The 25,105-nt window shown below is 33.7% G+C and overlaps 2 protein-coding genes across 3 annotated transcripts; one reads left to right on the top strand and one right to left on the bottom strand.

Annotated features, from left to right (window-relative positions):
• Positions 1-20,221: 20,221 nt before the first annotated feature.
• On the top strand, positions 20,222-23,386 carry LOC120078154 (nuclear intron maturase 2, mitochondrial). 2 transcript variants are annotated; one of them, XR_005481934.1, is made up of 2 exons: positions 20,222-20,777; positions 20,860-21,001. XR_005481934.1 is itself a non-coding variant. In XM_039032376.1 (2 exons), the coding sequence occupies exons 1-2, from the start codon at positions 20,729-20,731 to the stop codon at positions 22,976-22,978; spliced, it is 2,148 nt and encodes a 715-aa protein (XP_038888304.1). In that variant the 5' UTR covers positions 20,313-20,728; the 3' UTR covers positions 22,979-23,386. The 2 variants fall into 2 exon arrangements, 1 of the variants encoding a protein (XP_038888304.1); XM_039032376.1 differs by having other exon boundaries at positions 20,313-20,777; positions 20,880-23,386.
• A 207-nt stretch (positions 23,387-23,593) lies between these two features.
• LOC120078155 (putative invertase inhibitor) lies at positions 23,594-24,775 on the bottom strand. Its single transcript, XM_039032377.1, has one exon. It carries the CDS (start codon positions 24,757-24,759, stop codon positions 24,211-24,213), a length of 549 nt encoding a protein of 182 aa, XP_038888305.1. The 5' UTR covers positions 24,760-24,775; the 3' UTR covers positions 23,594-24,210.
• Between the last annotated feature and the right edge of the window lie 330 nt (positions 24,776-25,105).

Genomic DNA, 25,105 nt, shown 5'->3' with positions numbered 1-25,105 from the left:
ATTTAAAATAGGAAAAACAGAGAAAACAAAATTACATGATAAATATTTAAGCATGCTCTTATAAGGGAAAAGGAACCTTACCCTTGAAGATAGTCTTCAATGTGTTTCCTTTTCGTATGAACTCCCACAAACACGTACGAACTCCTGTGAACACGAACTTCTTCCACAAACAAGAAGACAAACATTACCACTTGGTTACCTCACTATTCTCAGACAATAATCAGATTGTGAGGTCCAAACCTTTTCGAGAAGAGAATTCATTTTTATAGAGGAGTTGTTCTATAAAATATGTGTGAGGGGGATAGAGAGATCTTGTGAGAGAGTTGGGAGAGTTCTTGGAAAAATACGTTGTACACCTTTTTTTCACATTGCAAAACCTTTTTGCAATAATCAGATAAGGAATGGGAGTTACTTTAACTCCTCAATCTCTATGTATAACTTCCCTGTACATAATATATAGTTTTATTTAATTAGTTAAATATATTAAATCATATTTAATATAATTAATTGATTGATTGATTAAATATCACATATTTAATTAATCATGCATTTAAATAGTATTAAAATGCATATCTCTGTCATAACATGTAGTCTCTATATGAATTTCATTTATATAATTAATATTTGAATCTTATTCAAATTCTCTCTTATATTATAAAGTTTAATTTTAAATCCTATTCAAAATTAACTTTATATTATAATGTATCCATATATGTTATATAATTGCATCTCATACAATTAATCTATATTCTCTTATTTAATTTGAACAATTTAACTTAATCCAAAACTAAATAATTCTCGTTTTATCCTCAGTGAGCTAGTAAGGAGACTTAATGGACCTACAGATTAGATGCTCCAATGATACGTGATTATTTAATTAAACTCTTTAATTAAATTAATCAACATTCATTAACTGTGAGCCACTTCACTAAAGACCCACACATGCATTCTTCGCACTATAGATATATTTCTGTGTCTACGAATATAAATATTATTAGTATATCGATCCTTTACGAACTGCTCGTAATTACAGCTGGGTCAAATTATCTTTTTACCCCTATAATTACCTTTTATTCGTTAAGTACCACTGACCCCTCTAATGAACAATCATTTTATAGTCCAACTTTAAACTAAATCCCTTTCGGGCTAATGAGAGAGTGAGACCTCATTGTTTAAGACCTGAAGTCAGCCTTTCAGGGAGCAATTCATCTACTTACCCTAAAAACGGGAAGGAGTGAATTCTATCTTGTGTAGTAATCGACCAAACGTGTATGAATGATAAATGAGAATAAATATGGTCTAAGTGCAAGCATACACTATTGATGAAGTAATAAATCTTGAAGTATTCCAAGAGTCGAATCCCATGAGATCATTTATGCAATTCAATCTTTATAAGAAAGAGTTTTTCGATGCAACCAAAAGGTAATAAAAATAAGTGATTTTAAGGTTTAATGGTGATAAAAACAATAAAGAAAAGTATTGAACAGGGATACAATTATGTTCCAACCTTTTGGGTTCTATGTTGTAAATAATGTGGCTGCATCATACTAAGAAAGTGAAATATGCATGAACAAAAAACTACTCCCATTCGATCTGGTGTCCATTTCCTTTATGAGGTCTAAACAGCTACTATCGAATGTTCCCATGGACCGTTGAATCTTAAATTAATTCAAGCTTAGATTCTTTATCCTACGGTGTCCCTTTTTCCTAAGACGACTGACCCTCTTATTCCAAAGCTCATAGTCCCGTATTCCTTTATGACATCAGTTTATATCTTAACCTTCTCAACATTATGATTCCACTAGATTGCTAAATTAAGCGATCAATTTAACTTAACAATATTTATCCATAAACTCAACAAAGGAAATGCAAAAGTCAAAGAGGTATGAAACATAAGCATTGCTCTAAGCCATAAAACCTTAGGGTATTCACATAACTGAACCCCTTAGAGAATTTAGCTCATGATAAATGATAAAATAATGAACTTTATTAAAGCAAGAATCATAGCTACAATATGATGTTCAACAGGTAAAGAAAGAAAAGAGAGAATTACAAGAAAATAAATTCAATAAATATAACTCAAAGATGCCTTGGGATAATTTCTTAAATTCTTAGTCTTTCCTTAGGTTAATTCCTCTTGTCACACGCTTCCATGGGATGAGAAGACCCAAAGATGCTACGCCTTAGGGGAACTTTTGTTCTTAAGGCTACCGACTTAAAAATTTGAGAAGAAGTCCAAGGGGAGTAATGAAAATGGTAGAAAATGAGAATAGATTGTGATGGATTTGTGGATGGAGAGATAAATGATGAAATGAGAGGCTTCCCATTCTTTATATAGGTCAAAATTGGTCGAGGGATGACCTAAAATCATGGCTAGCCATTTTCCCATCATTTTAGGTATGAAATAATAACTTTGACCGAGGAACTTACAACCAAAATTGACTAGACGAATCTGAAAAATTAGGCTCACTGATGTGGTCGCATCACCTAAGCCATTGAGGTCGCATCAAGTCAAATTTATGCAAAACAACCAAAAACCTTAGTAAAAGCTTATAAAATCAGTCTAAATCAGTCTGAATCAACTTTAGACAATTCAAACGTATGTATTTGCTCATTTGATCTAATTTAGGGCATCCAGAGGTCAAAATATCACAAAAAATATCTTTTTACTATAAAAAAAAAATACTAAAATAGATGGTAATGCACTTTTTTACATCATTCACACCTCCAAACTTAAATCTTTGCTTGAGTAAACAAAATATATATTAGGTACTAAAAGTGAATTAACATGCTTAGTCAGAAGTAAATGTAAAGTAGATGTCTTTTAGGAGAGGTCTTAATCCTTAGTGCCTTACTTCCTCAATTCCAAAGTTGCCCTCACAAGAGTTTCATTTTAAAATTGGCTCAACTTCCCTCAACTATCTAACCAACATGCCAAATAACATAGCTACCAGTCATGGAACCTAGTGAGATCCCTGATGGGTTACAGGTCCCCCCCCCCACCAAATTTGTGCTTTTGCTAGGCCATAAGGCTCACATTTTACAAGCAATTATACTTTTATTTTCTTTTTCTTTTTTTCTTTTGCCTAGGAAAGATCCTTAGTGTCACCCTCACCTTCATTCCACTTGTCCACACAGGTGTTGTATGAGACATCTAACTACGAGCAAGGTTCACTTAGGGCAAGCACTCACTTCTCTCATTAATTGTTTTGCTACAAAAGAAAGCACAAATTTCATGCTCGCCCCTGGCTACTTTGGTTAACTCAGAAAAGAGTGTCATCCTAGATTTTTTTTTTTTTCATTTTTTCCTTTTTCATCTTTTTCTTTTTTTTTTTCTTTTCTTTTTCGAGGCCTAACACATTTACATAACATTTCATGGATAACATCTACACAACTGATAATAAAATTTGAAACATATAAGCTCTTCCCCCAAACTTAAGGAAGGCAATGTCCTCATTGACTATAGTATGAGAAATAGTACAAAGACAAGGTAGTCACTTTGGATAGACTACAAAAAAAAGGGCTAGGCTCTCTTAGTGTGCTAAATTGTGTAAATAAAGACAAATGAAAATATGGTTTAAGTGTGCTCGACCAAACATGTAGAACGTAAAATGAGAATAAATATGGTTTAAGTGCAAGCATACATTGTTGATGAAGTAATAAATCTTGAAGTATTCCAAAAGTCGAATCCCCCGAGACTATTTATGCAATCAATCTTTATAAGAAAGAGTTTTTGGATGCAAACCAAAGGGTAACCACTAAATAAGTGATTTTGAGGTTTAATGATGATAAAAACAGTAAAGAAGAATGTGGAATATGGATATAGTTATGTTCCAACCTTTCAGGTTCTATATTGTAAGTGATGCGGTCACATCATACCAAGAAAGTGAAATATGCATGAACAAAAAACTACTCCCATTCGGTATGGTGTCCAGTTCCTTTAGGAGGTCTAAGAAGCTACTATCGAATGTTTTTATGGATAATTGAATCTTAGATTAATTCAAGTTTAAATTCTTTATCCCATGATGTCCCATATTTCTAAGACGATTGACCCTCCTATTCTTAAGCTCCTTGTCCTATATTCCTTTGTAACATCAGTTTATATCTTAACATTTTCAGCATTAGGACTCCACTAGATTGCTAAATTAAGTGATCAGTTTAACTTAACAATGTTTATCCATAAACTCAACAAAGGAAATGTAAAAGTCAAAGAGGTATGAAACATAAGTATTGCTCAAACCATAAAACCCTAGAGTATTCATATAACTGAACCCTTAGAGAATTTAGCTATTGATAAACGATAAAATAATGAACTTTATGAAAGCAAGAATCAAGCTACAATATGATGTTAAATGGGTAAAGAAAGCAAAGAGAGAATTATAAAAAAATAAATTCAATAAATACAATTTAAAGATGCCTTGGGATAATTTCTCAAATTTGCTTATTCGTAGGCTATCCCAAGGAAAGGAGAGGTTGGTACTTCTTTGATCCAAGTGAGAATACAATATTTGTATCGACAAAAGTTAATTTTTTGGATGAAGACCACATAAGGGATCACAAACCACGAAGTAAAATAGTTTTAAGTGAAATTTCTAATGAAACTACTAACACTTCAACAAGGATTGTTGAAGAGGTTAGTACATCAATAAGGGTTGTTGATGTCGATTCATCTAGTCAAACATATCCATCTCAAAAGTTGAGATTGTCTTGACGTAGTGAGAGGATTATGAATTCACCTATATGCTATATGGGTTTAGCAGAAGTCCAAGACATCATATCTGATGATGCTATTGAGGATTCATTGTCTTACAAGCAAGCAATGGGAGATGTTGACAAGGATGAATGGATTAAAGCCATGAAGCAAGAAATGAAGTCTATGTACTTCAATTTTGTCTAGAAGCTTGTATATCAACCTGATGGGGTAAAACCTATGGGTTGTAAGTAGATGTACAAAAGGAAAAGAGGTTTAGATAGAAAGGTACAGATCTTTAAAGCTAGACTAGTGGCAAAGGGTTATACCCAGATTGAGGGAATGGACTATGGAGAAACTTTCTCACCTGTGCCATGTTAAAGTTTATTCGAATTCTCTTGTCCATAGCCACATATTATGACTATGAGATATGGCAAATGGACGTAAAGACTGCGCTTTTGAATGATAATTTTGAAGAGGCCATCTACATGAATCAACTAGAGGGATTTATTGAACAACTAAAGGGATTTATTAAAGCTAGACTAGTGGCAAAGGGTTATACCCAGATTGAGGGAGTGGACTATGGAGAAACTTTCTCACCTGTTGCCATGTTAAAGTTTATTCGAATTCTCTTGTCCATAGCCACATATTATGACTATGAGATATGGCAAATGGACGTAAAGACTGCGCTTTTGAATGGTAATTTTGAAGAGGCCATCTACATGAATCAACTAGAGAGATTTATTGAACAAGATCAAGAGTAAAAGGTTTGCAAGCTTAATCGATCCATTTATGGACTTAAACAAGTATCTCAATCTTGGAATATAAGATTTTATACTGCTATCAAATCTTATGGCTTAGATCATGTTGATGAGCCTTGTGTTTGTTGGGATGGATAAGCTCACACTAACCCCTCAACTTTGGATTCAATTCGGGGGATGGTCTACAGGGTTTATAACTACTTCTCTTACTACAGGACGCTTACCTAGCCAACATTTAGATCCGGCTCTACCCAAACTTTTCTGGTTTACCCCAGCATTCCCCACTTGTCCGACTGTTGCTGAGCAATTTTTGGATATCAAACGGACCTCCCCAGAAGGTAATTTTAATGTGGCCGATTTCCCCTCTTTTGCAATCAGTTTCGCCTGTCTCTTATACACATCTAGATGTGTATAAGAGACAGGCTTTAGACAAGTGGGAGATTGTTGGGATTGATGTCCTAAATCTAGTGTATCTCATGGTTTATAGTTTTGTTGACACAAATTATTTATCTAATAAAATCATAGGTATTTTATTTGGCATTTAGACAACATTAATTCAATCCAATAAACTAAGATCCAAGGTTATATGATGTCACTTGAACACTATGCAGTTGACATACAAATGGTTCATGTTCAAGTAATAACCTTAGGGTTTGCAGTAAATGGATGAAGGTTGGGTGCTTTATTCTGATAACACTACGGATACGACCCACTTTGTAATTGTTATATGAGATGTAAGTGTTACAAACAATATGAGCCATATTCTTCATGTAAAGACATGTGAGTGGGGTATCACTGGCCCGAAAGCTGTGGACTATAAACTATTTATTCATTAGAGGAATCAGTGGTACGAGGAGTTAGATGTAATTGCAAGGGTAAAACGGTATTTTAACCCAACTGTAGTTATGAGCATTTGTGAAGGGTCATCGTTTTGTTAATCAGTTATATTCATGGATACAGAAATATATCTACAGTGTGAAAAGTGTAACTATCGGTCTTTAATGGAGTGATAAGTAGTTAATGAATATTGATTAATTGGATAAATGGAGTTTAATCAATTAATCTCATATCATTAGAGCTTCTAATCTGTAGGTCCATAAGGTCCCCTTGTTAGCTCACTAAAAGATAGTAATGAGGAATGATTTTAATTGTTCAAATCAAATGAGGGAATTTTATATTAATGAGATTAATATATAATGGTTAATTATAGATATGATCTATAATCTAAATTATGTAAGAGAGATATATTTGAATAAGATTCAAATATTAGATTTATATGAATTGAATTTATAAAGAGATGTATACATTATAAATATGTGATATTTATATGTTGACTAACTCCATATTAAATATGATTTAATTGATTAAGAACTAATGGAGATTGGAGGCTAGTATAAATATATGATATTTATGATAATTAATTAAATGTCTATTAAATAAGATTTAATATATGGTCATTTAATTAATATGCCAATTAATTAAATAAGGGTTATTTAATTAATTATCACTAAGAGTATAAAGGAAAATACATGGAGAAGGGGTTAACCCTTATCTAAAAATCTTTACCTTTCTCCTCCTTAAAAGTTATTGGAGACCACTCTTCCAAGTTCTTTGGACTCCTAGATGATAACAAGGTCACTTTGTTGGTGGTGTCCTTTATTGGAGAAGTTCGATATCGTTAATAACGGTGGAAGAGGAAAGCTAGAAGAATCAACAAAGGTGAGTTTTGATTTCTTTTCTTCTTCCTTTTTTCTAACATGCTTATAGTTTTGGTTAAATTTTTATCCTACAAATGTATGTTTTATTTTACTGTTTTTGTTTCAATAAAAATCAAATGTCTAAATGCAAGGCGTTCACACACTTCTGCAGGAATTTGATTCCTTCAATTGGAATCAGAGCTCGGTTTTCTTGAATTTTGATTTTTTGTTTTCTAAAACAAAAATCAGTTCATGAGGTGAGTATTTTTTTTGCATTTTTCTTGAAAATGTATGAGGTTTTTTTTATAGATAATTTCATTTATTGGCACCATAGATTATAAAATTTTATGTTGATTTGATCAATGTAAGGGCCTATTGTTTGAGCATTTTATTTTTGCAATCGAGTCCGTATTTTTGGGTCATTCGGGTTCAGAAACAAAGATGTTTGGAGCTCGGTTTTTCGAAGAAAAACAAAGGATTTTCTTTTGTCTCGCGACTCCTGGTATCTTGGCATGCGATGATGGCTTGTGGGGAGATGTCATGCGATGATAGCTTACGGCGGGACATATTCCATGCAATGGGGTGATGGCTTTACAAAGCAGAGGAGCTTAAAGGTAAGTGCATCAACGCATACCATGCGTCGACACTTACAAGGCTGAATGCAAACCCATGCGACAGGTAGCATATCTATGTGGTGAGTTTATGCCCATGCGGTGAAGGGACTTAGGCGTCGTGGATGCAATACTCACAGTCGCATGCAGAGGGACGATGCCCATGCGTTGAACTTCATTTTCCAATGCATGCGGTACTCGAAACTCATGCCTTCTAGCGAGGCACCATGTGTCGGGCACTTCGTCTATGTTATGGAAGGTACCTGGCAGATAGTTGATCGCAAGAGTTTCTTCCAACATAAGGATGGCAACTTTCCTTAGTAATTTTAAAATTAAGTTGCCAATATTTGGTCTATCATAGCTTTTATATTGTTTTATATGCATGTAATGCATTATTTAACTATGTGTTTTATATATTGCATAATGTATGTCATATAGTTTTAAAATTCCGCCTTAGGATAAAAATGATCATGCATCATATAAATGTTATATGGTTAATGATTAATATAAGCATGCTCATGCATTATAATCTAATTGTTATATTATTTGAATCCATATTTTGAGTAAGCATATTCATGCATCATAAATGTTATAATGTATGATGTAAAGAAATGAAAATGTATGTTTATTTTTTATGTATGATAATTATAAGCGTTATAACTAGATGAAAAATGAACTTTGCATTGAGCATGACATTACCTAGATTAATATAAACGTTATATTTAATCAAAGTCGTCATAATGCAAACGAAAAAGGATTTTGAAAAATTCATTGTTTTATAAAGGTTATAAGTTTAATGAATTAGTTTAAAATAGATAATCAAGAGTTGCATGTAAACATATGTTTAAATTTTTTTAAAATGATTTAAAATTGATTCACCTAGACTTCTGTTAAACGCATTTCTAATGAGATTAGAATTAGGTTAATCTTTTAATTAATTTTAATCGGATTAAAATGAACTTGGTTAAAAGATTAAATTTACAAAATAATTGCCCATAAGGGACCTTTGTCTAAGGAACATTCTATCTAGGTTGAGGTTTTTAAGCTGACGAAAACGAAACACCTCTACCTGGGAACGGACCTGGAAAGGTGAATTGGGCAAATATTTTATAAGCATACAATAAGTGATTATTTTCATTATAGAGTTTAATGAACAAAAACACATATTGTTAAACTATTCAATATAAGCGTTATATGGAGCAAATTTAACAAGGGCTTAGTTAAAATAGTTTAGCCTTTTTTTTCTAAGTTAATAAACACTGGCTAAAAAGCATGAGAACATGATCACTGCATGCCAAATCATGGAATCATTGTGTGACATGTTTAGAATACCTTCCTCACAAGCCATGCATGATGCTCTTAAGTTCATCATCAATGAGTGGATGGTTGAAGGATCGTCTGTTAGGGAACATGTCCTTAACATGATGAACCATTTTAATACCACTGAGATGAATGGAAGTCTCATAAATGAGCCTAGTCAGGTGAGCTTTATCATGCAATCACTGCCAGGCAACTTTCTACAATTCCGTAGCAATTGTGTTATGAACAAAATTGACTACAACCTCACCACCCTCCTTAATGAGCTACATATTTTTAAGTCTTTAATAAAAACTAAAAGAAATAATGGAAGGGCAAATGTTGCCTTCTCTAACAAGAAAAAGGTCATAAGAGGTTCGACCTCTGGAACTAAATTTATGCATCTCTCTTCATCTTGTGTGAAGAAGTGGAAAAAGAAGAAGAGTGGAAAGGGGAATAAAGCCACCACTGTTGCTGCACGGCAAAAAGGACAAAGTTGCAAAAGGAACCTGTTATCATTGCAACCAAGATGCGCATTAGAAAAGGAATTGCCCAAAATATTTGATCGAGAAAAAGAAGGAAAAAGAAGATAAATATGATGTACTAGTTCTGGAGATGTGTTTGGTGGAAAATGTCAACCATACTTGGATATTTTATTCAGGTGCCACTACCTATGTTTGCACTTCTTTGCAGGAAACTAGTTCCTGGAAACAGCTGGCAGCGGGAGAGATGACTCTACAAGTTGGAATAGGAGAGGTTGTCTCAACGGTTGAAGTTGTTTTTTGAATCAAAGTTTATGTTGTTAGGCAACGTTTACTATGTTCCTAATTTCAAAAGGAACTTTATTTCAGTTTCATGTTTTTTAGAACACTCTTTTAATGTATCTTTTACTCAGGATAAAGCGTTTGTTTCGAAAAATGATGTTGGTATTTGTTTTGCAATAAACGAAAGCAAATTATATGTACTAAGGCCATTAGTATTTACAATGCTCCATAATATTGAAATGTTCAACACTACAACCACTAAAACTAAAAAAAAATCTTTTAAAGATAATACTCATCTTTGGCATCTAAAACTAGGTCACATTAATCTCAATAGGATTGATAGGTTGGTTAAGAATGGACTTCTAAACGAGTTAGAAGAAAATTCTTTACTTGTATGTGAATCTTGTCTAGAAGAAAAAATGACAAAACGACCTTTTACTGGAAAAGGTTATAGAGCCAAAGAATTGTTGGAGCTTATACACTCAGACCTTTGTGGTTAGATGACTGTAAAAGACAGAGGAGGGTTTGAATATTTTGTCATTTTTTATGGACGATTATTCAAGATATGGGCATGTTTACTTAATGCACCATAAGTCTGACACACTTGAAAAGATCAAGGAGTATAAGGCTGAAGTTGAAAATTTGTTAGGTAAAAAGATTAAAACACTTTGATTAGATTGAGGTGGAGAGTACATGGATATTGAATTCCAAAACTATATGTTAGAACATGGAATTACATCTCAACTCTCAACACCTAGTACACCTCAACAAAACGGTGTATCAGAAAGGAGAAATAAAATGTTGTTGGACATGATTGGCTCTATGGTAAGCTATGTTTCTCTACCTATCTCATTATAGGGTTATGCAGTGGAGACTGTAACTTACCTTTTAAACCAGATTCTATAAAATAGTGTTACTAGAACACCTTTTGAATTATGAAGAGGTCCTAAAAGTAGTTCACAACATCTCAGGATTTGGGTATGTTTAGCACATGTGCTTGTAGAAAATCCAAAGAAATTGGAACCACGTTCAAGATTATACCTATTTGTAGGTTATTTTAAAGAAACGGGAGGTGATTTGTTCTTCGATCCTAAAGAAAAGAAAAGGTATTTGTATCGACAAATACTACTTTCTTAGAAGAAATCCACATTAGAGAACATAAGCCAAGAAGCCAATCGTATTAAAATGCAATTTCTAAAGAAACTATTGAAACTTCAACAAGAGTTGTTGATGTTGTTGTTGGGGTTGATGCCCTAAAGTCTCGTGTCCTGTAGTTTGGAAACAGTTTGTACGGACGCTTGTGTTGTATAATATATGATTTTTTACTTCACATCTTGTATTTTGCTCAGTTGCTTATTTTATTTGCTTTACCACAAACCAATAAACATAAAATCCCTGGTTATCTATATGTGACTCAAGCATGTATGTGGTGACATACAAGTGGATCATGTCTTGAGTGATAACCAAAATGGTCTGTAGTATATGGATATAGGAGGGAAACCTTATCCTGGTAATGTTATAGATGCAACCCGCTTTGTGGAATGGTCACAAGTGTTGTGACTTGTCACAGATGGTCTGATCCTAATCATTCGTGTTAGGGACATGCGAGCGAGGGCGTCCTATACAAAGAGTTTGTATAAGACTCAACCATGAAGTGTTAACGTCTCGTTATATAACACCATTCATGACAGAGACTTCACTTCACTAGGATGACCATAGGTAACATGACCTCAATCCTGAGTGAATTAGGAACTCTTGCCATTGAGGGCGGTCCTTTGATTTGTATGGGTGTGAGTGGCCAGGTTGCCAATTCAAACCTACCATTTTGAGGATTCGTTTGATTTGGGAGCTAGGAACTCAGCTACACAAGATGGAATTCACTCATTCCTCTAATGAAATGTTCAAATTGACAAGAGGAAGTTCGATTATATATGATATAATTGGATGGTTAATTATATATGATACAATTGGCTAAATGTATGACATATATTATTTTGGAGGAAAGTGGATATAAATATGATTTATATCAAGTAAAGGAGAAAATACTATAGTAGATATGTGATATCAAACTATAGGTTAAAAAATATAATATGATTATATTTATTAATATTTTAGTTTGTTAATTATATGATAATTAACCCAAAAATCACGTTTGGACGTGGGTTAGTGAGAATGCATCGGTTATTGTAACTGATGAATTAAAATGAAAATGGTTTTCATTTTGAATCACCCACCCAAAAAGAAATAGAGAGAGAGTGCTGGTGAAAAGTAAACGATCGCTTAAGTAAATCGAGAGCCTATACGATAGTCGTTTTGCACCTAGACGATCGTCCACCTCGTGCCTAAACAATCACACACTAGTTCCTACACGATCGGATAGCTTCCTTAAACGATCGTATTGTGTGCCGAGTTTGCTAAATGATCGTATACCTTTTCCAAAACGATCGTTCCGTTCTACACAATCGTGTAGTTTCTCCTAAATGATAAGCACCTTGATATACGATAGCGTCTTTTCCCTCTCACTTGCTTATCGCCTACATGATATGTTCTTCCTTCTTCCTCTACCAAATTCACCAAAGACCACGCTTTGGGTTCTCACTTTGAGAATACCTGGGGCTCTTTTCTTGTGGTGTTGTCCCCGTTGCATTCGTGAGTTCGCGGTTGTTCGTGCTGCTACAGTCGACGCATCTACCAGGCATTGGTTGATCAGGTAGAGGTTTTCGTTGCGTTGAGTTCTGAAGTTTGAAGACCGTCTTCAACTGGTATGGCAACTATCTCTTTCGTTTATTTTATCGTTGTGTTGAGTTCCGAAGTTTGAAGATCGTCTTCAACTGGTATGACAACTCTCTCCCTCGTTTATTTTATTCAAAGCATGCCTTTAATTGACTTTTCGTTTGCATAACTGTGCGTTTGAATGTATATTTTTATTTCGGTCACGGTGAGATTGGAGCGATCGGAACGTGCTCATGAAACTCTTCGGTAAGAGATCCTTCAATTGGTATCAAAGCCAGGTTAACATAAACCTGCATTCTTTGCTGAAGAGCTTACTGCACTTTGTTAGTAATGTGATTCTTAACAAAGTGAAATATAACTTTACAACTCCCTTGAACGAGTTGCAGACCTACCAATCTTCCTCCAGGACGTTCCATTGAGGTTCGACCTCAGGAACGAAGTCTGCACCTCTACTTCCAACTCTGCAAAGGGGAAGAAGAAGAAAGGTGGTAAGGGAAAAGGGAAGGCACTTGCTAACTCACGTCTGTCGCCCCAAGGAGATGATTCTGCCTGGATAATTGATTCGAGCGCCACTAACCATGGACATAGAAATATATCTACATTAGATTTATATAAAATGGATTTGTAAAGAGATGTACACATATAAATAAATAAATAAATAAATAAATAAATATATATATATATATATTGTAATTAAAGTGTGGGATGGGGGAATCGAACCTCAGACCACGAGGTTGATAGTTTGAATACTATGTTAGTTGTGCTATGCTCTTGTTGGCTAAATATATGATTTCCCCCACCCCACATTTTAAGTACCTTTTGAAGTATTAGAACGAAAAAGAATTTTGAGTGTGCTGTAGGTAGTAGAGGGCATAGCCTAGATAGTAAATATGTGATATTTATATGTTGATTAACTCCATATTAAATATGATTTAGTTGGTTAATTAATGGTTAATTAATTGATTAAAAAATAATTGAGATTGAAGGTTAGTATAAATATATGATATTTATGATAATGAATTAAATGTGTATTAAATAGGATTTAATATATGGTCATTTAATTAATATGTCAATTAATTAAATAAGGGTTTATTACCTTTCAAGCATGAAATTTTTTTAGCTAAGGAACAATGTCCTAAAACTCCTCAAGAAGTTAAGGAAATGAGACGAGTTCCCTATGCATTGGCTGTTGGCAGCCTTATGTATGCAATGTTATGTACTAGACTTGACATTGCTATGTAATAGGGCTTGTCAGTAGATATCAATCCAATCAAGGATAGATCACTGGACAGCGGTCAAAACAACTTAAGTATCTATGGAGAACGAGGAACTATATGCTTGTGTATAGAGCCAAGGATTTGATCCTTATAGGATACACGAACTTTGACTTTTAGACTGATGGAAATTCTAGGAAATTCATATCAGGGCCAGTGTTTACTCTAAACGGAGGAGCTATAGTTTGGCGAAGCATCAAGCAATGATGCATTATAGACTCCACTATGGAAGCTGAAGACGTAGCTACTTGTGAAGTAGCTAAAGAGGCTGTTTGGGTAAAAAAGTTCCTTACTGATTTGGAAGTTGTTCCAAATATGTCTTTGTCCATCACACTTTATTGTGATAATAGTGGTGCTGTGGAAAATTCTAAGGAACCTAGGAGTCATAAAAGAGGCAAACACATTGAGTGAAAATATCACTTGATTTGAGAGAATGTGCAACGAGGTGATTTGATTGTCATGAAGATTGCTTCGGAGCACAACATTGCTGATCCGTTAACAAAGGCTCTCACGATTAAAATGTTCAGGATCATCTAGAAAGTCTGGGTTCAGGGGATATGCGACATATTGACTAGGGCAAGTGGGAGATGTTACTCGAGTATAGTGTATTCCCTAGTTTATTATATTTTGTACTTTATTTGTATTGTACATTTTACTCCCTTAGCTTTAGGACAAGTGGGAGATTGTTGGGATTGGTGTCTCAAATCCTCTCTTGTATTCTCGTAGTTTGTAAACTTTGTAAACAAATTATTATCAATAAAATAATTGTTATTTTATAAGCATACACTCAATCCAATAAACTAAGATCCTAGGTTATTTTATGTAATTTAAACATGTATGTAGAGACATACATGTGGATCATGTTTAAATGACAATCTGAATGGTCTGTAGTAGATGGATAAGGTTGGGTACCTTATCATGGTGATACTACAGATGCAACTTGCTTTGTAGTTATTACAAGTATTGTAAAGTGCTACAAATGATCTGATCACAATCATTCATGTGGAGACATGTGAGTAGGGGTATCCTATACAAAGAGTTTTTATAAGACCGAACCATGAAATGAATAGTCTCTTTATAACACCCTTACTAGAAGAGACTTACATTTCACCAGGATGATAATAAGTAGCCTGACCTGAATTCTGAATGAGTTGTGAACTTCTACCTATGAAGGCGGTCCTTTGATTTGCATGGGTGAGAGTGGCTAGTTTCACCGATTCAATATACCTATCATTTTGAGGATTCATCTGATTGAGGAGTTGGGAACACAGCTACACAAGAAGGAATTCACTCCTTCCTTATTCTTAGGATAAGTAGAGAAAATTTTCCCTTAAGGACTGATTTCGGGGCTTGAACAATGAAGTGCCCCATCCTGATCAAAGAGGGATTCAGTTGTAGTTGGACTATAACTTATAGTGGTACTTAAGAAATTAGATGTAATTAGAGGGCTAAAATAATAATTTTGGCCTAGCTGTATTTACGAGCAATTTGTGAAGGGTTAGTGCACTGTTGATTGGCTATATCCAATGGACACAGAAATATATCTATAGTGTAGAGAGTGCAGCTGTCGATCTTTAATAGAGTGACCGACAGTTAATGGAGGTTGATTAATTTAATTAAAGAGTTTAATTAATTAAGCAAGTACCATTGGAACTTCAATTTATAGGTCCATAAGTTCCCCTCGTTAACTCAATTAGGATTAGTGAGAATCGAATTAATTTTGGAATTTGAAGTATTCAAATTAATTATATGAGATATAATTAACATAATGTATATGATACATTATATTATAAATTTTTAATTAGAAAAATAAATATTCGAGTATGATTCATTTAAAAAACTATAAGTTAAAATTAATGTGAATTTGATTCATATTAATTCTATAGATTATGTGAGAGATTTATAAACTATAGGCTATATTATATGTGATATAATATAAACTATGGATTATATATTATATATGATATAACACATAGTTTTATTAATAAAATTGGTTTTATTAATATATAATTTTTTTTTTATATTTAATTTAAGTATTAAATAAACAAAGGTATTAAGTAAAGAGATAACAACTTTCTCCCCATTAATCTCTAATCATCTCCTCATTTTACGAGGGAGAGTTCACGTTTGACAGAGTGAGAAAGAGAAGATCGTATTCTTCCTACGTTTCTCTATACAATAGAAACCCTCTTTGTGAAAACTAATCTAGGAATTCTCTCAAAGATCTTCCCTTCTATTCTCCCAAAATTAATTGTTGCGAGCCCACAACATCACATCAATTCTCATCCTTGAGAATAATGAGGAAGCCTCGTGGTGGTGCCCAAAAAACCATTCATGCGTCTTCTTGGTGAGACCGAAAAGGCGTATGTTCGTGATCTTGTAGATCGGGAGAGGATTCATGAAGATTGGATATTCTTCAAGAGTAAATCCCAATTCCTTTTTCTTTTCTCTCAAAGTATGTTGTGAATTTTTGGTTTTTGTGTCTATCCTATGAATTTTGTTCATGTTTCTTTGAGTTTTTTGTTTTTAATCAATTGAAAATTGAAACGTATGATGTTCACATGCTTCCGCCTGGGATTCAATCCCCTAAAAAATATGCACTTTTTGATATCAATCATGTAGCTATGTTCCCAGCTTCCTACTTGAATAAATCTCAAACCTTGTAGGCTTATTGAGTTGGCGATACGAGCCATTCTCACCCATACAAATCAAAGGACTGCCCTCATAAATAGGAGTTCATAACTCATTCATGATTGAGATCGAGTTACATATAGTTATCCTATTAAATGTTAATCTCTTTCGTCAACGATGTTATAAAGATAGATTAATCATTTAAAGTTCTGGTCTTATACAAACTCTTTGTATAGGATACCTTCACTTGTGAACAATTTAGATCACATCATTTGTAACACTTACAACTCTTGTAACATTTACAAAGTGAGTTGTATTCGTAGCGTCACTAGGATAAGACATCAACCTTATCTATCTACTATAGACCATTTAGATTATTACATGAACATGATCCACCTGTATCTCTATCACATATTGTTCAAGTTACCTAAAATAACCTCAGATCTTAGTTTATTGAATTAAGTCAATACAATCTAAATGTCAAATAAAATAAATTCCTTGTTTTATTAAATAAATAATTCTTATATAAAATTTACAAACTATGAGAACCATGAGATTTAGGGCACTAACCCCAACAATTAAGACATCCCCAAAATGACCAAATAGACTGAGAGTGATGTAATTAAATCTAAAACTTTTTTTAAAAATAGATGAAACAAATAATATTATTTCTATTTACAAAATATGATATTTAAGATACTAATTATAATTATATAATACAAAAACAAAAACAAAAACAAAATAAAAATAAAAGACAACCCTAAACCATTACTTAACAACTCCATGTTAACAAATCAACAACCTAAACACATATATCCTGAACTCGGATGACAATAATTTGCACCCAAGTATAGACTTTCTAAATACATATTAAAATAGTATGCATCCAAAACACAAACTTTCTGAATCTATACTAGAATAGTTTTATGTCAAACAACTATTTAAACTCATAATAAAATAGCTTGCACCCAAAAATAAATTATTAACCCCATAAACTACAATAACCCCACAAATTATAATAACTACAAATTATTATAACCAATTCTATGCTCCAAACAACTCAAAAAATTAAACCCAAATCTACAAAAGGTTGTTTGAGGAGCTGAATTGGTTATTATAGTATCTGGATTGTAATAGTCTGTGTTTAGAGTGCAAACTAAAATAGTATGAACAATAATAGTTTATGTTTGGGGTACAAATTATCTATTATGTTTGGGGTGCAAATTATTATAGTAAGTGTTTAAGTTTTTTCTACTATGTTTTCAATTTTTTTATAATTACATTTGTTATACTTTAATTTAAGAAACAAATTTTATTACATTTTTTTATGATATGTCTTAGGCTATGCGGTCGCATCACAATCACATCACCAACCTATGAACAGAGAACAAATCCTATTTAATCTTGTTATACAAGTTCTTTTAGGAGACTAAGTAGTTAATCCTACTTCTCTATAGCTAACTAAATCTTAGTAAATTCATGCAATCTATTAGTCTTAGGTGTGCCTTATGTTTAATGACACATGACAACTTATGTCTCGGCTTTTAGTTTTTTTTTTTTTTTTTTTTTTTTTGTGAAATCTACTTATATCTTAACCTTTCTAGTATTAAGACTATACTAGCATGATAATTTAAATAGTTAATTAGTTTAACTTAGTAAGATATCATTAGTTTATCAAAAGAAATAGAAAGTGTAAATGCAATGTTGTTGCATTGCCTTAGCTATATTATTCTTAAAGTACCCATATGACCAGGTCCCTTAGAAAAATCAACCTATAAGTGAATAAGCATGAATAAATTTTATTGAATAAAATTCCATGGGTTAGAAAGTATCAATTTAAATAATGCTTGAAATTAAGGAGAAGAAAACAACCAAACTAAAGAGATTAAAGCTGCAAATACGGTACATGAACTCCTTGAATCAAACCAACAAATTAAGGGGGATTCTCTAGGATGGATTCAACATTCCTCAAGATGAATCCTCACTCTACACACATTCTCATTGGTGGAAATGACGTAAAGAACTGCACTTTTCAAAGAAACTAGGAATGACGTTAAGAACTGCACTTTTCAAAGAAACTAACCTTCATTCTTGAAAAGTTTCTAGTTAATTTTTGTTGGATTTTTTCAATGGTGTGAAAATGATATTTTCTTGATGATTCTTCATCAATTTAAAGGCCAAAGCACTTGGGTGAAGGTCAAAAACCTTGCCCTTAACAACCCTAGTTGAAATAAGAGCTGAAAAACGACTAAACAATAATTGAAGAATTGTGCATCTATACTAACCTGGTCTAGGGCATGATGCGGTCACATCAAATTACTTTTATGAAAAAACACAAAAAATATTTAAATAAATATAAAAATGGCTTAAATCACCTTAAACTTACTTGAAACTAATTAAGGATATGTGTTGACTCACTTTACTTATTTTGGGACATTACAAGGTCAAAATGGCACGATTAACAACTCTTTTACACCTGAAAAAAGGGCAAAATAAAGGTAAAAACACGCACTTTATGACATTTATCACTATGCAACCAAGGAAAATTTCTCCAAAAATCTGAAAATTGTTACCCTCATTAACAAATGCAAGAGTCTACAAGAAACTTTGAAGGAAAAAACACAATATATTCAATATATATTTGAATTGTCTAGAAATAAACTAGGGTATATTCGATAAATGCATGAACAAAACAATTTATACAATGTATTGTCTTATATATCAAACAATATATGAGATGCATATTTATATTTTTCAATACATTTGTAAACATACTAAAAGATAAATCATGCTATATGTGATGCATATTTATATTTTCTAATATATTACCCGTATATTCGACATATACTTGAAATTTCAATGGAGAGACAGTGAATTGTTCGCTAGAAATATGGAAGAAACTGAACAATCTCCAAAGTAAAGATTAATTTGAAATATCATGTATTAAATGAATATCAATTAAAATTAATAAATAACAAAAAAAAAAACGTTAAATTTAAAAATGATGTTAGTAAAGAAAGAATTAAATTTTTAAAATTTTTTGAGATAATGTTGAACATGTTAAATTTGTTCAATATCAAAGCGAAAAGCTCTTACAAAAATAATTCAAAATCTAGTACATTTATAAAATAAAAAATCTTATATGAATGAATGTCCGTTGAAATAATAAATAACAAAAAACAAAGGTTGAAATTAAAAAAATAATGAATAAGGAAAGAATTAAATATTTAAAAAAAAATTAAAATAATGGTAAAAATGTTAAATTTCTCCCAAAAAAAAAAAAACCTCTTACCATCATAATTCAAAATCCAGTACATTTATAAAATACATGAGGCCGTAAAGGATTTTTTGCATTGATATCTTATATAAGAATAGGGCCAAACGGTGAAATATAATAGCCTACTTAGGGTTGGCAATGGGGTCGGAGTAGGAGAGGGTTTCCTGTCCTTGTTCCCATTGGGAGATTTTACCCATTGCCGCCCCCGTCCATACCATTTGAAGATAGAGATGGGAGTGGGGATTCTCCGTCGAGAAAATGGGTCCCAGCAAGGACCCACTTCCCATTTTCTCTTTTGTTTTTTAGGGGACATTCTTTTTTTAATTTTTCGCTAAAATTCTATTTGATTTGGACACTTTAAATTGCGATAAATTAAAAACTAGGCTAAATATAAAAAGTTTAATACCTAATATATTTATATTTAGTTCTATATATATATACATACTAATCGGGACGCCTCATCCCTAGTTTGACGATTCTGAAGGGATCCTGATTTGACTCCATCTCCGATCAAACCGAAAATTCTCTGTCCCGATCAGGGTAGGAATCTGTGAGGATCCGACCATGTGAGAAATTTTACCAACCCTAAGCCACTCCTAAGCCACTCCACCCAATTGGATCCAATACAACGAAGTTGAAGGGTATTGCTGCAAAATACAAAATTACGAACGGTGACTTCGACCAGAGGGGTTTAAGCTAGGGTTTTTGCTTTCATATCCGCCATTGGTGCTTCCTTCTCTCGCCGTATTCTCTTGGTTCTTCGTCGCTACGGTAGCATTCTTCAGTTGAAGCCACAGCCGCCACAGCGTTTAACACGGTTAGCTCAGGCTTGGACAATAAACTTTTGCATTTCAATCAATTTCTGTAAACTTCTTCAGTTAGGGTTTGTGTTAATTTTTATGGTTTATGGATTTACACGAGTTCATGGATTGATTGTTCGTGAAATTCTTCCCGGGATATGATCTAAAAGATTGACCGTAGCGTTCTGCACTAGATGCATCGTGGCGTTTCCATATTTGCACATCGGATTTTTGCGAGTTCCGGTATTGTCAGAACTACCAATGGCTTTCTGTTCTCCGAGCTCAATCCTCTGAACTCTAGTTTCCATGGATTTTCATTGTGTAGGGTGTTTTCATTTGTTCCAGAGCTCCGCCGTAAGCCTGATCCTGATGATCCGTCCTCCTTGATGAAGGAAGATGGAGTCTCTGTTTGTTCTCGGATGTGGATTGAGAATTTTCGCGAACCGGATAGGATTGTTTCCAATTTGACTACGTATCTTCGGAGGTTTGAATTATGGGTTTTGGCTTACCAGAAAGTTTGTGCAGATGAGATGGGCGCCTATATGCCTCGAAATGCGATTCAAAGGTCAGCACTGGAAGATTTACTTGCGCTTAGAAATGCAGTTCTTGACAGTAAGTTCAAATGGGGAGCAAGATTGGAGTTCTTCATAAAATCACCAAAAGATAAGACGGATTATGAATCATTGTCGAAGAGGAAGATAAAGGCTATGTTGACAACTACGCAGCCTGCTGCATTTCAAGATAAAATTGTTCAAGAGGTTCTGTTTATGATTCTGGAACCAATATACGAAGCTCGGTTTTCGCCGAAGTCTTATGCATTTAGGCCTGGGAGGAATGCACATACAGTGCTACGGGTAATTAGAAGGCATTTTGCTGGTTATTTATGGTATTTGAAAGGAGATTTAAGCACAATTTTAGATGGCATGAAGGTAGGGATGGTGATAAATGCTTTGATGAGAGATATTAGAGATAAAAAAGTGATTGATTTAATTAAATCTGCTTTGGTTACACCAGTTATAACGAGCAAGATTGATGAAGGGGAAAAGAAGAAGAAGAAAAAAAGGAAGTACCAGAAGAAGAGAGTATTAGCCGAGGATGAACCGAAGCCTGATCCATATTGGTTGGAGACATTTTTCGGTTTTGCTCCTGAAGAGGCAGTGAAGAATCCTTCATGGGGACACTGTGGGATTCTTAGCCCTCTTCTGGCTAATATTTGTTTAGATGAATTGGACCGCTGGATGGAGGGAAGGATCAAAGATTTCTATTCCCCATCTAAGAGTGATGTCATATGGAATAGTCCTGAAGGAGAAGCAGATCAAGGAAACACATCTTGGCCAGAATTTGTACCGACAAGTGGTCCGGACAAGACACGGAAGATGGATTACATTCGGTATGGAGGTCATATTCTAATTGGTATTCGAGGACCTAGGGCTGATGCAGCAACATTAAGAAAGCAATTGATTGAATTTTGTGATCAGAAGTATATGCTCAAGCTTGATAATGAGTGCCTTCCTGTTGAACACATTACCAAAGGTATCATGTTTCTAGATCATGTGCTTTGTCGAAGAGTCGTGTACCCAACACTTCGGTATACTGCTTCTGGTGGTAAGATCATTAGTGAGAAAGGTGTTGGTACTCTCCTTTCCGTCACGGCAAGCTTGAAACAATGTATTAAACAATTCAGGAAGCTGAACTTTCTAAAGGGTGATAGAGATCCTGATCCACAGCCTTGTTTTAGAATGTTTCATGCCACACAAGCTCACACAAATTCACAAATGAACAAGTTTTTGTTAACAATTGTAGAGTGGTACAGATATGCAGACAATAGGAGGAAAGTGGTGAACTTTTGCTCTTACATCTTAAGAGGTTCGCTTGCAAAGCTTTATGCAGCAAAATATAAACTCCGTTCACGAGCAAAAGTTTACAAGATTGGTGCTCGAAATCTCAGTCGTCCTTTGAAGGAAAAGAAAGGGCAATCGCCCGAGTACCACAATCTTCTGAGGATGGGCCTTGCTGAGTCAATTGATGGCCTTAAGTTCACTCGGATGTCTCTTGTTCCTGAGACCGACTACACCCCCTTACCAAACAACTGGAGACCTGATCACGAAAAGGCCCTTCTTGAATATATAATGCTTGAAGATCCTCGGACACTGGAGGAGCAACGTCGATGCATAAGGGAACAGGGTCTTGTCTCACCCCAAGATTATATTTCAATGCTTGTATGGAATTACAAGAGGAATGCAACTATGGATCAGACATCCCTTTTGAACAGTGGCGATCATCGATTATTGGGTTCGAACCTGGACAGTCATGATTCCAAAACCAAAGAATTGGAAGAGCATGATGAAGCATTTCAAGCGGCTGAAGTAGGAAGTTCTTTTAGTCGGATATATCATGCTCCATCTTCAAACTTGAGCTCTCCAGCCAGCTACCGTGGACTCTGATTCTTTACCACTGTTAGAACAGTCAAATGAACAATCCAAGATGTCGGGTAAAATTTTAAGTCAATGATTTGTACTGCTGCGTTTTGGATCCTCACCTCCAGAGACTTCAACCGTCTTGGTGATCATATCGGAAATTATGGCATCGTATTGGCTATGGGCTATATATTCTCAATATTTGGAGGGGGTCTGTTTCCTATGTGGCAAGGATCAGTCATCTTGACAAGGATCAACTGTGTGCTTGAGATACTATGAGGTTAATTTTGTGATCTGATGTACATGTACATTGGCCATTCAATTTTTTCAATGAAAAAATCACAGGGATTTTAGTTGCAGTTATATCTTTTCTGTTGAAATGAAAGTAGAGGCAAACGGTCTTCTAGTTCTATCGGGTACGAATTTTTCAAATAATTCCCAGATTTTTATTTTTTGCTCATTAATTTGCTTAGTTTGAAGCGGAATTCTACCTTCCAATTAGAGGCTTGAATCTCTTATTCTCACATGTTAAACTAAAAAAATATGACCTCTACAGAATTAGAAGATACTGCCATTTGAGATTTGAACATTGGAAACCTGGTTTAAAAAATACTTTTTTTTCTCCCTTCAATTCCTCTGTTATTTAAAAAAACCAGCTTCAGTTTAGAACCAAAGAACTTTATTTGTTTGTTTTGTTTCAGAAAGTTTACTAATATAAGCTTTCAATTATAAACTATTAATAGAAAATTAAAATATGACGAGATCATTTCCAATGGAGGTTCAGACCCATTTTTTCTTGATCTTTTTAATCTTTTTGTCGAAGGATTGAGAAAAAAACCATAATTCAGGAACCCAACAATCAAAAATTTCAAAGCTTAGTGTCTAGACTTATAATTTAACCATAATTCTTTATAACAAACAATGAATAGAAAACAATCAATAGAGGTAATATTAAAAAATTTTCATTTCATTGTAGTGTTAAAAGACTTTCCAACATAAACAACCGTTGATGTTTGAGACAACGTAGTACAATGTTCAACAACAAAACATGAATAAACACTCCCAACACACAATAACCATATATATACCAAAATACAAAAAACAAAAAAAAAAAAAAAGAAAAAGAAAAAAGAAAAAAAGAAAAAAAGAAAAAAAGAAAAAAAGAAGAGCATATTATTGCTAAAATACCCCTCTAAACATATCAAATTTCTCTTCATAGTCCCAACCCCAAACCAGTAAAAACCATAGGGATTCATCCATTACTTACACATATTGACAAAAGCAAGAGAAATTGCAATCAACTGAAAGAACCCATCATTGATCTCTGTCAAAGGTGAAACTTCCCCATCTTTCTCCTTATACCCATCTTCACAACTCACTGGTGCATCCATGGCTGCACTTACCTCTGTATTTGTTGTCTCATAATCCTCCATTTCCAAAGCTCTTAAAGCCTTTTTCAAATCAGAAACAGCCTCAGAATAAAGCTCCAAACAGCTCTTTAAACAATTTAATGAATATTTCCCCCATTTCTCATTAGTGCCTTTTATAAGCTGTGAAATCTCTGACCTAATTTCTGTGGCATTGGCCTTTGATTGGTTGATTGAAATCATAACCAAGTCTTTGAAATTTGCATCTTTGGAATTGGGATTGGCTTTGAGGATTTGAACACATAGTTTGTAATCAACATATGGGTCTGTTTTTGCAGCCAATTTGCAAGAGTGTTGAACAATGTCCAAACAATATGCTAATTGAAAAAGTGTTGGAACACAAAGAAGAAATAAAATTGATTTTGTTGTGAGATCTTTCATTTTGAGAATTTGGGATTGTGGGTTTGAAATTCAAGGAAGAAAGGGGTTTATAAGCTTTTTTTTTTTTTTTTTTTTTTTTTTTTGTGGGTAGCACGTTCAGGAAGAGAACCAAAATTTGGGATGAAATTTTTTGTGAGAGCGGCTGAATTGTGACAGCACGTTAGTTATTGAACTATGTCAAGAGCTTTAGATAAAAGGTTTCATTACAAATTTGCATGTTGGGAGTGAATGAAATTGTTTAAATCGCTCTAAAACACGTATTTAATCATTTAAAATTAATTTAATATTTAATCTTGTACTTTTAAATGTAACTTTTATATCATCAAAATTAGTTTTGAATGATTAT

This window comes from Benincasa hispida, chromosome 5 (genome assembly GCF_009727055.1).
Source record: "Benincasa hispida cultivar B227 chromosome 5, ASM972705v1, whole genome shotgun sequence".
Lineage (NCBI taxonomy): Eukaryota > Viridiplantae > Streptophyta > Magnoliopsida > Cucurbitales > Cucurbitaceae > Benincasa > Benincasa hispida.
The sequence above is the reverse complement of the archived record's forward strand: the minus strand, read 5'-3'. Positions and strand labels throughout refer to the sequence as shown.